Source organism: Epinephelus fuscoguttatus, linkage group LG2 (assembly GCF_011397635.1).
Source record: "Epinephelus fuscoguttatus linkage group LG2, E.fuscoguttatus.final_Chr_v1".
Lineage (NCBI taxonomy): Eukaryota > Metazoa > Chordata > Actinopteri > Perciformes > Serranidae > Epinephelus > Epinephelus fuscoguttatus.
Window position 1 is genome coordinate 42,666,459 of NC_064753.1, and position 15,528 is coordinate 42,681,986.

Sequence of the window (15,528 nt, forward strand, 5' to 3'; positions counted from 1 at the left end):
AAAGAGCTTTATGCTGAGTCTATTTTCCCTGAATAAACAATGGTTTGATTGATGTCTGTCTAAACTGAGGCTTTGATCAAAAATAGCACTGGGTTTTCTGCAATGTGGAGTTTGAACGTTCGCACTTTTTTGTCCTATGATCATTATTTGTGTCTTATCCGCATTCAGCTGCAGGAAATGTTGTGACATCTACCTGTGTAGTCGACTAATAAAGCACAATATTCACCTCCAAAATGTGGAGAACAAGAAACAGCTTAAAATGTAAATGCCAGCTCCCAAATAAAGTAAAGTACCTGGTAAGTGTGCCTCAGTGCAATACTTAATGAAATGTACTGAGTTACAGCACTTATCTAATAGATTAAGTCAATCTACGCTGTTTTCCTCCAGGCGTGGTGGTCGGAAGTAGCACTAGTAGTAGAGGAAGAAGAAGAAGAAGGAGAAAACGACGAAGAAGTAGAAGAAGAAACTCTGCTGTGTCATTGGTTGTTTCAGCAGCATGCCGTTTGAATGAGAACAGGAAGTTAGCTGACTAGCAAGGCAGTAGCTAACTATTACGTTGTTTTAATATCTACAAGCAACTGAATGAAGGTGACAGAATAAAATACGTTTTAATCGGCGGATGACGTGAAGTTTAAAGTCTGAGCGACGCTGACATGACTCTAAAATAAACATCTGTCCGATGAGGTAAGTACTTGCTAATCATACCGATGCTAACGCAGTGTAACTCAGGGCTAGCTCACTGTTAGCTGACATAAGCTTAAACCGCGCTAACATATCCAGCAGGTGACGACACTAATTAAACACTCGGTGTTAAGTCACTGTTTGGCTTCCTTTGATGGGTGTGATGAGTGTCATTAGCTAACACACAGGTAGTTTTCAGGTAGTTTCACACCAGCACGGCGTCCTCTGACCAGTGTAGCCACTGGGGTCAAGAGCAAACCGGTGTAGCTAATGGTGTTTACATACTGGGTGACTAAGAAGAGCGACATTTGGAAGGAAATGTTCATAACAGCGACATGCCTCAGTGTTTCTGTCAAAGCTGAAGGGATGATTAGAAAAACGTAGCTAGCTTTAGCTTGTTGTCTTACTGCATGACCTTTGAACTCTCTCTGTAGATAAGCGGAGGTGAATGTTAGTGCTCAAGGAGAAGTACTAACAAATTTAAGATCAGGGATGGAAAGAAGTGACACTTGCTGTCCTTACTGTAAAGGGGTTGGAGTCATGTCATTATTTAGGAGGTAATAATTAAAAATTAACCCACAGTGATGTTGTTATTAGTAATCAGTGGTTGCAACTAGCAGCAGTTTCCCTCAAGTTCAAGACTTTCAGGCAATTTCAGGCCCTGTTGTGATGAGGAGAGCAAAGGGATTGGTTAATACACAATAGAGCAGGGGTGTCAAACACAACTGGCCCGCTAAAGGGTCCAATCCGGCCCACTGGATGGCTCTGCACACCTGATACTGATGCACCTGTGAAGGCTAAGAGGTGCCAGGTTTCAGGAGCAATTTAAACAGTGAGTTGATACCTGCCTGAGACGTTTTTCCACCCTGACCAGAAGAATACAGCTCTCTGAAAGAACAATGGGCACTTGCTATGGTCTGATTTAAGATATTGAACTTTGTGAAAAATATTGTCAACCAGCGGATTCAGTACAAAAGAATCTGTATCAGACTTTTATCTGAAAACAATATGGGTGGAACCCTAATGGTAATGCAAGGGTTGACTTAACCTGCTCCATTAATACCCTCTACTTTAGTGGGAGTGGAAAATTATGATAAAAATGCACATGTAATTAAAGTGACTAGCAGACTGACGAAGTGTGGAAAAACTGAGACATTGCTGACGTTGCACATAATTTTCTTAGGACATCACGGGCTGGTCATTATTTGTTTTGCAAATGGATTAACGTTTTTGGAATGTAATTCTTTACACTAAAAAAGGGGGAAATTTGAAGGGATTGTTATTGATAGGTTATTATATAATGTTTTTAATGGTCTGGCCCACTTGTATATGGCCCATGATCTAAAATAAGTTTGATATCCCTACAATAGAGGGTTATGGTGATGTATAAAGTGAGTCGATATGAATTTGTCATCTGTCAGAGCATTTGCGTAACCCTTTATACTGTGGTAATCATCTTTTTTTTTTTACCTCAGGTTATAAATATATATTATTAATAATTCTTATTCATAATCCCATATCTTCACATATGTGTACACATCCGTAACCTTTATATTTATGCTGTGTAAGATGCCTGTGCAACTTCCTGCTGTGCAATATTTTACCACTGACCTTCTCTTACCTTACCTTATATCTCTGGCAATATTGGATTTGTTATGTGATTTTTGCATTCATGTACACTAATGTTGTAAGAAATACTGAAGTATCGATACTTATTTTTTATCTTTAAAATGGCTTCAATACTCATTTCTGCAGTATTGTTACACCTGTACCAGCTGCGCTTTCTAGCTCTCTTACTAATATTATAATATGGTTTACTACAGTCATCCTCTGCTACTAACCAAGAAAAGATAAGTTATCGTTCTCATGTTCTCCATGAAAATGGTGTGGAACATAGACATTTTTCAAGGAACTGTGTTAAGGGTAGAATGTCCTGTATGTAATTTGTTAGATCAGCCAAAAGCAAATTTTAAATTTCAACTGCAGATGTTGAGTCTGTGCTTTAAACAGCAAGTTGTATATGTTTTCTGTAGTATTCTTTAACACAAATAATTAAATGGGGGGTTTTTTTGGGTAGTATTTAGGATGCAATAGGGCACAAGAATACTCTTGTAATCTCTCTGCCTCGGACATAGATTACCAAAAATAAATAAAAAATAAATAAAACAATAAAATCAAAATTTAACACTCAATTGCATTTCATGTTTTCATTAGTCAATAAATGTTGCTCAGTTTTCATTGAGATGTCAGACTACTGTTTGTACATATGTCAAACTACACTTTAGCTCAACACTGAACTTTCACACTTAATAAATAATAAATAAATAAATAATGTTGTTCATGTGGTCAGACAGGAATCAGTCTGATGAAGGGGCATCTACGGCTGGCAGGATGCAGCAGAAAAGGAACATCCAGATCATCGAGTGGGAGGACCTCGACAAAAAGAAATTTTACTCTTTCGGGGTGTTCATGACGATGAGCATCCGGGCCACCGTCTACCCGGCCACACTCATCCGCACTCTACTCCAGGTGCAGAGGGGCAAATCACTCTACAGCGGCACCTTTGACGCCTTCTTCAAGATTCTCCGGACGGAGGGCATCCGCGGCCTTTATCGAGGCTTTATGGTCAACACCTTCACGCTCATCTCAGGCCAGGCTTACATCACCACCTACGAGCTGGTGAGGAAGTATGTCTCCAAGTATTCTGACAATAATACGGTCAAGTCGCTGGTGGCGGGCGGCTCAGCCTCCCTGGTTGCTCAGAGCATCACTGTCCCTATAGATGTCGTCTCTCAGCAGCTGATGATGCAGGGCCAAGGGGAGCACCTCACTCGCTTTCGACTGAATTTTAATACAGAGGCTGGAAAGTCTAAAAAATTCTTCGGCCAAACCAGAAACATTATGGCTCAGATTTTTGCTGCTGATGGTTTCCGGGGCTTCTACAGAGGATATGTGGCTTCTCTGCTCACTTATATCCCCAACAGTGCTGTGTGGTGGCCTTTCTACCATTTTTATGCTGGTAAGTGACTGAATGTTTTCTAAACCGTAAAGCACAAGAAAGAACTGAACTAACTGCACTTTCTGTAAAGACCCTGAGCTTGTTTTTCCATGTCTTATGTGTGTCTGTGTTCCCAATTCATTTATACATCTGCAGTGAGACTGAATTCCACCACTCCTAGCCATTTGGTTAATAAGTATCTGTGTGTGTAATGTTCTACAGAGCAACTCTCTAAAATGGCTCCCAGTGACTGCCCTCATCTGATCCTACAAGCCATGGCCGGACCTCTGGCTGCTGCTACTGCCTCAACTGTCACCAACCCAATGGATGTGGTCAGAGCCAGAGTGCAGGTAACCATCATTCACTGTGCAGCTATCGGTAGAATAAAAACAAAATAAATCTTATTACATAAAATAGATGTTGACAAAGTTTTCCTTTGGGGACATAATTTACAGTTGAAAAAAGGTAATATACCGTAATATATTTTATCGCAACACTTGGCATATTGCAACATGTTTCAAAACGCAATAATATTGTACCGTGACTTAAGTATCATAATAATATCGTGTATCGTTGATCCTGGTAATTAATAGAATGTCTTAGAAAAGCTATTCCATGAAGGTTTAACAATTTCCACATTATTCATCTGCAGTGTTTCATCAAAGTCTACATTAAATTAATTGACCAAATTCAGCTTCCAGTATAGGTCTGACTTTTGCAGATTCCGTTCAAGATAAGACCAAGTTAGTGATGGGTCACATGGCCACAAACATATAAATCATTTTTCCACATTTGGGTATGATTCATTACGTTTTTTCTGCATTTTTTTAGGCCCACATGTGCAAAATGTATGTTTGACTGAGACAGCCTCAGTCTGCCGAACTTTTTAAAAAATAACCAATATTGTGTATGTTATAAAAACTTAATTTTCACCCAATGTGTTACGTACGTTACGTGTTACGTAAAAACAAAAATCAGGCATCAGTGAAATCATTCTTTGGTCCCGTTTATACGACAATGATTTCAACTGAAAATGGTAAACTTTAGTTGCGTTTTGGCCGATCGTTTACACGACAGCGGCGTTTTGGGTGCCTGAAAACGCAACATTTTGAAAACGGGTTCCAGAGTGCTTTTTTTGGAAACAGCACTATCACTACCGTTGTCATGTAAACTTGCAATATGCAGTTCCTCTGAAAACGGAGACTTTTCCCACATGAGCATTACGCTTCCAGTCACAAGGCTTGCGCGAGAAAGTCGACCATCACAACAACAATGGCGGACTCCCGAACTCTGCTTGTGCTGCTCACGCTATTGAATTTATCAATGCTTCCCCTTCATAGTGTAGATTTACTGTAGCAACTCCACCTCGTCGTCCGTCCAGACAAACGTTAGTGCGGTTGCCATTTTGTTTATAGATCGCTGCTCTGTAGAAAGAAGCATAAGCGTCACACCGCCAACTACTGCCCTGGCATCCATTTTTGCAGCTCCATGTGCACGGCGATTGTTATCAAAATGTTGTCGTCTAAAGGCAGAACTTTTTTCAAAATGAAAATGAGAAATGATTCTGTTTTCAGTGCATCGTATTTGTGTAAACATGGCCTATGTATACCCCCCAGCCCCAGGCCAATTTTAGAGCTTTCCCATTAGCACTTTTGGCTGCACTGAGTCACACCACACCCCACTGATTTGCATTTCCTTTGTCAGTTTTTAACATGCTGAGCTGCACTGAGCGACGCCTTAGGTGGACCTTCTCCGAAGTAGGGTCAAAAGTCCCAAGAGCCATGTGGGTGACACAGCTCATGCTGTGATTCCTCGTACAGAGCTTTCAACCATGGTACCAGTTTGCCACAAGCTAACAGTAGCTAATGAAAAGCGATTGTTTGATCTGTGACGTAATAGGCCAACCGGAAGAAGGTCCAATACTAACTAGGCCTGCCACGATTAGTCGACTAATCGATGACTAATTGACTATTAAAATAATCGGTGACTATTTTAGTAGTCGACTAATCGGTTTGAGTCATTTTTCATAGAAAAGTGCTATAAAAGTTCCCCAAAATACTCTTACTGCAGCTTCGTACGTTCAGATATTGGCAGCTTTACACACTCTCCCGTGTCCTGAGAACTAAAACCCTTTGGCGTGAGTATGAAACAAGACATTAAATGATGTAATTTTGGGGTTTGGGCGAGACAGACCGACATTTTTCAACATTTTAACACATTTTTCAATGAAATGATTAGTCGACTAATCAAAGAAATAATCGACAGATTAGTCGACAATGAAAATAATCGTTAGTGGCATCCCTAATACTAACCTGCTGAAAGGGGGCATATCACCACCTATTGTAGTGGAGTCAGACATACTTAAGTCAATTAATCAATTCCCCTCCCGTACTTGTACTATACTGTACCGTATACTGGGACAAGGACGGTAGTCCGATTAAATGGCGTATTCGAGTTGTAACCGTAGCTCAACTTAAATGTGCTTGTGCTTGTAAATGTACCGAGTTAGACACACCTTCAAGCAGGTAGCTCTGTTGTAATTGAGATGCTCGGCTTGGTTTCACTTGGCACGTCAGCCCAACTAGTCAAGCCAAACTAGCACTTTAGGGTGGAAAAACAGTTCTGGTGACACTGGTTTGTGGTTCCAAATAATAACCCAAAATGTACTGTATGTGTGTTGTGTTTAGGTTGAAGGGAGGACTTCAGTCATTGAGACATTCGGGCAGCTGATCAAAGAGGAGGGCTGCTGGGGACTGACCAAAGGACTGTCGGCACGTATCATCTCCTCCACACCCACTGCCATCGTCATGGTGGTCGGCTACGAGACGCTAAAAAAGCTGAGTCTGCGACCGGAGCTGGTGGACTCGAGACACTGGTAGAAGATACCTGGACAGACAGTATATGGACCGCGTGCCATTTCAGCCCTAAATCACACTTCCTGTGAAGACACTTGATGAACAAAAAAAGGTTTGTTTTAAATAACAACCTGGGGAACAAGATGGAATCAGGCCACTTTAAAACGCACATAATCTGCGTCTAAGATATCAAACGTGTTCATCGGTAGCAGATTAAATATCTGGCCGTCAACATTCACTCCAGACCCAGGTTCACAGTCTATATCGCTGCTTACCAGGTTGATGCTTTTTAGTGCAATTAGAGTAGTGAATAAAATGTTTTAACACTGGAAGATGCAGATAAATTGATGCAAACTGGTACAATTTATTTTACACACTCTACAATCATGTCTGAGCATCTTTGCAGAGGAGAAAAGTGGAAGTGATTGCGGATAGACTGCCCGATGGTTACTGTGATTGTGCTCTCACTAAGCCGAGCACTGTTTGGCCCACATAAAAAAAAAAAAAAACAGGTTTTGATCAGGGTTCAGAGAAAGGCCATGAAACTCATGATGACGCGTCACGTCAGCAGTAAAAAAAAATCTTTCCTGTGTTGGTTTCCTGTAATTCGCCACACTGGCTTGTAGGTCTAGTTCCTTTCCCTTGGCCTTTTTTAAATTGCTGCCTTCATAGTGTGATCAAATGATCTGCTTTTATTTTACTGAATGTGTGCAAGAAGAACAGTAGAATCTGTGTTTCATGGCACCCTCTGTTTTGTACGTGTATTTAATTTCCAGTTGTCTCGTATGCACAGACTGAGTCAGAATCAATGTTTTAAAGGTCCAGTGTGTCGGATTTCCGGGGATGTATTGGCAGAAATGGAATACAGTACAAGAAGTATGTTGGTGTATAAGCCCTGAAAATATGACTTGTGTTTTAATTACCTAAGAATGAGCCGTTTATTTGCATTTTCACATTGGCCACCGTAGTTAGCTGCCCCTGCAGGACAAGTAGAAAAGCATCAGAAAAACGTTGATTTTTTTTTTTTTTTTTAAACATGAAACTGCCACATTCTGTGTTGTTTACTCATTTAAATCACCTGGTCTGTTTGTTTTGGGGATGAAGAGACCTCTGCAGATAATTCAGCTCCTGATAAAAACAGCCTGAATGTCTGGATCTTAAGTTATCTGGAAAAAAAAAAGCAGAGCAACACATTAGCGCGTTCTGGGCTAGCGACTTGTTTGTAACACACCAAACAGCATCGGGAAAACGGTGATTTATAACTTCAAACTGCTGTATTCAGTGTTTTACGGATTAAATCACTGGGTCTGTTTGTTTTGAGGAGGAAGAGACCTCTACTGATAATTCAGCTCCTGGTTAAAACCTTGTGAGCATCTTGATCTTAAGTTATCAGAAAAAAAGTGAACACGTTCGCGGGTGCTGGGCTAGCAGCCCGCCTGTGGTGCACAGCATTGGAAGAACGCTGGTTTTAAACATGAATGTGTGTTTTAACTGGTTTAAATCACCCAGTCTGTTTGTTTTGGAGAGGAAGAGACCTCTGCGGATAACTGGGTCCTGGTGAAAACCTCCTGTACATCTGGATCTTAAGTTATCAGAGAAAAAGCTGAGCACACATTAGGAGGTTCTGGGCTAGCAGCCCATTTGTAACGCCCCAAATGGCATCGGGAAAACACTTGATTTGTAACGAGAAACTCCTTTATTTTACTTTATAGTGTTTTACTGGTTTAAATCTGTTTGTTTTGGAGAGGAAGAGACTTCTGCGGATAATTCAGCTTGTGAAAACCTCCTGAACAATGAACACTGAAGGAATGCTAAGCAGGAGTTCAGGCCTGTCTCATGGGAGAAGTTTCGGCTGGTTGCAATGTGCAGTCCTCGCCACCAGATGCCACTAAATCCTCCACATTGCTCCTTTTAAATCAAATGCAAAACACTACAATATTTTATCAACCTTTTTTATAACATCGTAGTATGGTGTCTCTCCAGAAAATATTGCAGTGATCCAGCTGGTTAATAAATGATTTGCTGTGCTGTCATGTTCTGTGAAGCTGCGAATAATTAAGGTACTTCCATCAAAACCTGTGGGTTTGACAGGAAGTAGGAATAATGGTGGTCCCCTCTTGTGACAGTAAATGTTTGAGTGCAATAATGTTTTATCCTTTGCAGCACAAAATGTAATTGTATATTTTTATTGTAAATTGTGTACATAACATGTCTTAAAGGAGTGCATTAATACCTAATTTATTTTCTTCAAATCTTTTGGAGGGATTATGACCACAGAAGAGTGCCAGCTTCTAAATTAAGTTTGTTCTTCATTTGTTTGATATTCAATTTGTTGCTTTTCTAACTTTTTTTTTTCTCCAAATGGCTTTTTTAGGAAAGGTGAAAATAAAGTTAAGTACAAACATTAGACACAGGTCACATTAGATGTTGTCACTGTGGGTATCATCATAAAGAAAGGTGATGGTAATGTTTCAGTACGGATTGAAGGCAAATTCAAAAATCTGATTTGTTTAAATGAAGCCATAATGTCCTGTAATGTACCTGAAGTTATATATAAATCTGCTCAGGCCAAGATGTGTTATCAACCTGTAGGGGCCAGCTGATGGAGGACTGTGTAGACTCACTTCTGTTGGCCTGGTTGGATAAAATAAAATCACTGCAAACTGCTGTGATAAAATTCACTGCAGGCTGGAATTAAATTTTTAACTTTCTTTGCACAACTTTAAATAACTGGGTACGTGATCATGTTGTCAGAGATTAGTCTCCTGTTGTCAATACATTTCACATCATGTGTCATCTCAGTGTTACTTGGTTCATCTGTTCATCTATGCCACCAATATTGTATTCTCCTTTGTTAGCTTTGAAATGTTAAAAAATTAAAATAATGTGAAGCCATACCTGTGGTCATCTCAGAATGTCAGCTCACTTTAACCTGAGTTTTGATGCGTGGAGAAGCAGAAGTTTTTATTAAAAGTCCAGTGTGTAGGATTTAGGAGGATCTATTGGAAGAAATGAAATATAATATTCATAACTATGTTTTTAACAGTTTAACATCACCTGAAAATTAGAGTCATTGTGTTCTCGTTACCTTAAAATGACACGTTCGTATTTACATACAGAGCAGGTCCTCTCCATTGGAGGGAGTCCACCATGTTGTTTCCACCACAGCCCAGACTGGACAAATCAAACACTGGCCTGAGCGTTTTCGCATCAGCCACTGTAGTTCTCCAAGATCAATGTTCGGCCACCTTCACTATCAAAACAGCCATTTTTGACCAAAATAAAATAAAAATCTAAAACCAACAAGACATATTTGAACCTTATATCAAAGGTAAAACAGCCTGTCTCAATTAGCCTATCAACATTCCTAATAGGTCTAAACGAGCAGTCATGCATATGTTTTAGCACACGGTGGTCACTCAGCAGGGGCCTTGTCATGAGTCTTTGGTACTTGAAACAAATCTGCACATGATCTATTAAATTGTTGATTTTCCTCCGAGATGTTTCCTTTTTCAGAATCTCAAGGTATTCTCACTAGTCGCTCATGACGAGCCACTGCTACTGAGGTTTCGCAAAATTTAGAGGACAAGGCGCCAAGGAGGAGACAGGATGCACATTTTGGTTGACAAAATGTTAAAATCTGGTATATAGGCTACACATTTTTACAACTTAAGAGTTCAAAGAATCACTTTGGGCCTACAAAGATAATAAATGAAAAAAATAAAATGTTGACAAATAAACATTCATTTTTTGTGTGTTGCATTTTAACTGGACGTTGTGCTCGGTCATTTGTGGTGTGCGACAGCTGTGCTCATCTGCTTGTGCTTATTGTTGTGACAATGTTTATGCTGCCATTTTGGCCGACTCGCTCTTGAAAAGAGATTTTAAATCTCAATGAGACTTTTACCTGGTTAAATAGAAGAAGCAGAAGAAGAAAAAGAAGCTGAAGAAGAAAAGGCTGAAGAAGAAACTGAAGAAGAACAAAAAGCTAAAGAAGAAACTGAAGCTGAAGAAGAAGAGGAAGAAACTGAAGAAGAAGCTGAAGAAACTGAAGAAGAAAAAGAAGCTGAAGAAGAAGAGGAAGAAACTGAAGAAGAAAAAGAAACTGAAGAAGAAGCTGAAGAAGAAAAAGCTGAAGAAGAAACTGAAGAAGAAAAAGCTAAAGAAGAAACTGAAGCTGAAGAAGAGGAAGAAACTGAAGAAGAAAAAAGCTGAAGAAAAAGAAACTGAAGAAGAAAAAGAAGCTGAAGAAGAAACTGAAGAAGAAAAAGCTAAAGAAGAAACTGAAGCTGAAGAAGAGGAAGAAACTGAAGAAGAAACTGAAGCTGAAGAAAAAGAAACTGAAGAAGAAAAAGAAGCTGAAGAAGAAACTGAAGAAGAAAAAGCTGAAGAAGAAACTGAAGCTGAAGAAAAAGAAAATGAAGAAGAAAAAGCTGAAGAAGAAGAAGCTGAAGAAAAAGAAACTGAAGAAGCTGAAGAAGAAGAGGAAGAAACTGAAGAAGAAGAAGAAGAAGCTAAAGAAGAAACTGAAGAAGAAAAAGAAGCTGAAGAAGAAGAAAAAGCTAAAGAAGAAATTGAAGCTGAAGAAGAAAAGGCTGAACAAGAAACTGAAGAAGAAGAAGGGTGCGTCCCAAGTCTCTTAAAATTACTGCTAACCACCTAACCTAGCCACCTTACCTGTTTAGTCCCTCCCACTTAGGAAAACATTTAAGGAGTCAGGAGTTAGGAGTGAGGAGTGAGGATTGCTGATAAGAGACATGAGACGGCCTTACTCTGATGCGTCACGTAAAGTGACGTCCTATTCTGGTGACAGCGGCACCAATGGGCGGCACAGCTGGATCTGCTGCATAACGGAGCCAGCGTTTGGCGTACATCCCAAGTCACATTATATCCGCCATCTCGTTCAAATGAGCCAGACGTAGGGGGCGGGTATTTATACGTCAGGGCCTCAAGCTGAAAAAGACTTCCTGTTAGGAACCTCTCGTGTTACCTTACTCATCGCACCTAACAGATCCCTCCTAACGCCTAACGCTAACTCCTTACTGGCAGGAATAAGAGACGTGAGACGGCCTTAAAGATGGCGGAGCTCGAACGACTTCCGGTTCAAGTAAGGAGTTAGGAGTTAGCAGTATAAAATAAGAGACTTGGGACGTACCCGAAGAAACTGAAGAAGAAGAGGAAGAATTAATATCGCACCTTTTGCATAAATAAAATTTACAATATACATAAAATACATTTATTTGGGTGGAATCGGGGCATAGATAATACATTTTTAAAAAACACTAAAAAAACAAAACAAAACTCTTGCGTCCTCCTCAATGCAGAATCTTTGAGGTACAAACACGACATAGGAACATAATTTAAGTTGAGCAGTGTTTATGCAGGAAGAGGATTTGTGTATATTAACTGTCACAGTAAGAAAAAGAAAACACACCAATATTGTGTGTTGGTATTGTCCCCAGGGAGTTCACTGTGCAGTTAAGGTGGTCTGGGAGCAGAAAATGGGAGAAGTTAATGTGTTTCCTTGATGTCCTCATATCTGTGGGGCGTCCATACGTCTTACTGAAGGTGACACGCTGACACCAAAGGTCATATCTCATTATGTGAGTCAGGTAATGAGATGAAAGGTTCTACGGAGGCAAAGTGGTTTAAATCCAGTGTCTGAGCCTGATTTGACTGCGAGGAATGCTCCGTGACATTCAGTACGATTCTTCAGCTGAATAAAAGTGAAATAAAGATTTGACCTGCTGTGCAATTTCTTTCTCCTGGTGCTTGTCGTATATTAGAAAAATATTTTTTGTGATAAAACTGATTTCTATGTTAAAACAAAAAACAAAAGTGATGATCTTTTTTGAATTTTTTCAGACATTGTAGTGTGTAAAACTTACAAAACATTGAATGTGCTCTTTTAAAGCAGGATTTAAAGTCAGATTAAACCTTTTAAAGCCATAAAAATACCAGAAGGTATTATTATTTATAGTTATTTTATTTTATTTATTTTATTTTATAAACAGGACGACACATGGCAGCAGAAAAATGCCCTCACATTCCCACATCTTCCCCTTCATGCTCGTCACGAATCCTCAAACTTACTTTCCCTTTTGGACATGAAACCACCCGAACAGATCTCCTGACGAATGAAAGAAACAAGGAGGCCTGGTGAAGCTGACACTTCATGCTGGGATGACGGAGTGCTCCCTGCTCTGCTCCATACATTAATTATCAGGCGGTGTCTGGAAGGCACTTTGTCATAAAGATTGATGAGGGGCTGTCGGAGAGGAAACAAATCTGACTTGGCTGGGGTTAGAGGAAGGGCCTCTCACTCTCATGGGATGTGACGGTGGTAGATGTGCAAGTGTGTGTGTGTGTGTGTGTGATGAAAGCTGTGATAGTCAAAGCATGAGAATTGTACTGGAGCGGCGGTGTTGTGTAATCTTATTCGCAGCTTCAGCCACATTTTTGAGACTTAAAAAGCAGCAAAGCAAATTTGAGAAGGGAGCATTTATTATCTGTCGACATCTTCGATAAGAGAAGATTAATTGTGCATCAATGCAAATATTTAATTTTTTAAAAGATTCACATTTTAACAAGTCTGCCTTTAAACACTCACGAGCCCGTAAACAGTTTTTGGTCGCTGTAAATGTTTCTTCTCTTTGTACTGGTCAGAAATGAGGCTTCAGCAGTCTGAGTTACGCAAATATGTATGTTTTCTTTAGTGTATAATCACCTTAAAATAAAAATTGTCATGTTTTCGTTACCTTAGAATGAGTCGTTTATATCTACATAGGGAGTGGGTCCTCGTCTACGGAGATCACCATATTGCACCACCATGTTTCTACAGTAGCCCAGAACGGACAAACCAAACACTGGCTCTAGATAGGGCCATTTGTCACTCATTTGACCTCATCACGTAAACATTTGGTCATGGACTTTCCGCGTCCAGATACGATGTGCAAGGTACCCTGTGTGTTGAATGTTGATGTTCTGGGACACTGTGTCATGTTCAGCCTGTTACATGCATTGTCTTCTTTCAAAATACTCTTCTGTTTTCACAGGAAATGTAGTTTGCATACAGTTTCTTTCAAAATAAAAGCACTACATCAGTACAACACCACAAATTGACTTTTTTTTCCTTCAATGCACATGTTTAGGTTTACGTGGATAGGTTTAGGAAAAAAGAACAGGGTCTGGCTTTAGAATCTTACAGAACGTGAACACCGCTCTCCCGGATGAAGGTTAATGTTTGTTGGACCCATCCACCACCCCTCTCATCGCCCCACTCAGACTTTCGCAGCCTTAACTTTCGTCCTTGTCCCGCCATGTTTCCCCCTAATGCCACCAGGCACCGATAAACTATAACGGCAACCGGACGCAGATCATGCCGACGTTTAAGGACGCTTTTTTCATCACTGTCTGGCGATGCAAGTCACTGCCCAGTCACTGCCCCGATGGATTTTGACGACTTCAAAATAAGACCAGGTTGCTCGGTGACAAGCCGAACAGTGCCAAAAAAAACCCAGATTTTTACATGAAAATGCTTTATTCAGTGTTTTTTCTGGTTTGAACCACTGCGTGTGTTTGTTTTACAGATGAAGAAACCTCTGTGGATAATTCAGCTCCTGCTAAAAACCTCCTGAACAATGAACACTATTGAAATCCTAACTAGGAGAAGTTTCAGCTGGTTGCAATCTGCACTCTTCACTGCTAGATGCCACTAAATCCCCCAAAATTTTACACACACAACATTTATTTTCAGCTGGACTTAAGAAATTAGGTCTGTAAAGTGACTAAAACGGTTCCACTGAACAAAAAGGACATATGAGAATCATTTTACGATAAATGTAAAAAAAAAGTGAACCTATCATTTGAGAATTAAAGGAGCTATATGTAAGAAATCTAAAGCAAATAGTTGTAAAATCCTCCTAATATGTCACAGAAACTCAGGAATAATGTTCATATAACATACTGATCTCACCAACAACAATAGTACAGCCAGAATATTCGCATTTAAAAAAATATTTTACGGTCCGCAAATCATGTTTATGTTTTGAATTTGTGTTTTGGCCTGTTGCGCCACCCACTGCCGTCTACCAGTCACGCAGTCAGTAGAGTCTCAGCATCCGTTACAGTTACGACTGAGCTGCAGCAGCACGGCAAGCTGATGCTGCTTGCTGTGCTGCTGTAGCTCAGTAGCTCATTAGCAGTGTCCCAGTACATAGCATTAGCAGCTGGCTTCTCCTCAGCTGTATCCCGGCAGCAGCATTAGCAGCTGGACTTGCTTGAACGGTCCGCTGGAAAACCGAAGATCAAGGATGTGGCAATGTGGCCCTGCCACGGCAGCTGCCCATGGGCAAACAAATCAGTCTCCAGCGTGCCGCTGTCCAGCAACCTCGAATCTGTAGGGGAGGGGGGGCGGACACGACTCGTGGCAGTATTTTGAATTTGAGTGCAGTAACCGTTTTGGCCACATTCTTACATACAGCACCTTTAAAGGACTAAAAAATGTTTTTCAACTTATTTCAGGATTGTTTAGTGCTTTCCACCAAAAGCAGATTAACCCAAATTACATTAATTAATCAATAATTAAATACACAAGCAAACAAAAGAAAAGAAAACAATAGTGGTATCTATTTAGACAAGCAGATAATTTCAGAGTACTTTGCTCCCTGACAAACATGTATCATTTGTCTTCTCCTCCTCTACCTCCCATGACGAAGGTGAATGGAATTTTGTTTATGGTGCTCACACCATACAAAAGTGACTAAAACCATCTGCAGCACCGTGTCCCCATAAAAACTGTGTAAAGTTTTTACTGGAGCTACTTTCTTTCAAATAAAAAGAGACAAGGTCTGTAGATTTAACTCCGACACTACGACTGGAAAAAATAAGTAGCTGTTGAATTTTTAATGGAGCACCAGACTGATGTCTGAAAACCCGGGCAAATAATATGATGTGCATGAAGAGATACAACTGAAGGTAAGTGAGAAGATGTGT

The 15,528-nt window shown here is 40.2% G+C and overlaps 1 protein-coding gene across 2 annotated transcripts; it reads left to right on the forward strand.

Moving 5' to 3' along the window:
- Positions 1 to 474: 474 nt before the first annotated feature.
- Positions 475 to 10,238, forward strand: LOC125900945 (solute carrier family 25 member 44-like). Of its 2 annotated transcripts, none has more exons than XM_049596268.1 (4): positions 475 to 684; positions 3,032 to 3,700; positions 3,902 to 4,029; positions 6,367 to 10,238. In XM_049596268.1, the coding sequence occupies exons 2-4, from the start codon at positions 3,073 to 3,075 to the stop codon at positions 6,556 to 6,558; spliced, it is 948 nt and encodes a 315-aa protein (XP_049452225.1). In that variant the 5' UTR covers positions 475 to 684; positions 3,032 to 3,072; the 3' UTR covers positions 6,559 to 10,238. The 2 variants fall into 2 exon arrangements, with proteins under 2 accessions (XP_049452225.1, XP_049452221.1); XM_049596264.1 differs by having other exon boundaries at positions 3,036 to 3,700.
- The last annotated feature ends 5,290 nt before the right edge of the window (positions 10,239 to 15,528 follow it).

Excerpts from the sequence above, each read along its gene's own strand:
- LOC125900945 (XM_049596264.1), top strand. Across the intron at positions 3,701-3,901 it reads TTTCTACCATTTTTATGCTG|AGCAACTCTCTAAAATGGCT; the intron begins GTAAGTGACTGA and ends AATGTTCTACAG. Across the intron at positions 4,030-6,366 it reads TGGTCAGAGCCAGAGTGCAG|GTTGAAGGGAGGACTTCAGT; the intron begins GTAACCATCATT and ends TGTTGTGTTTAG.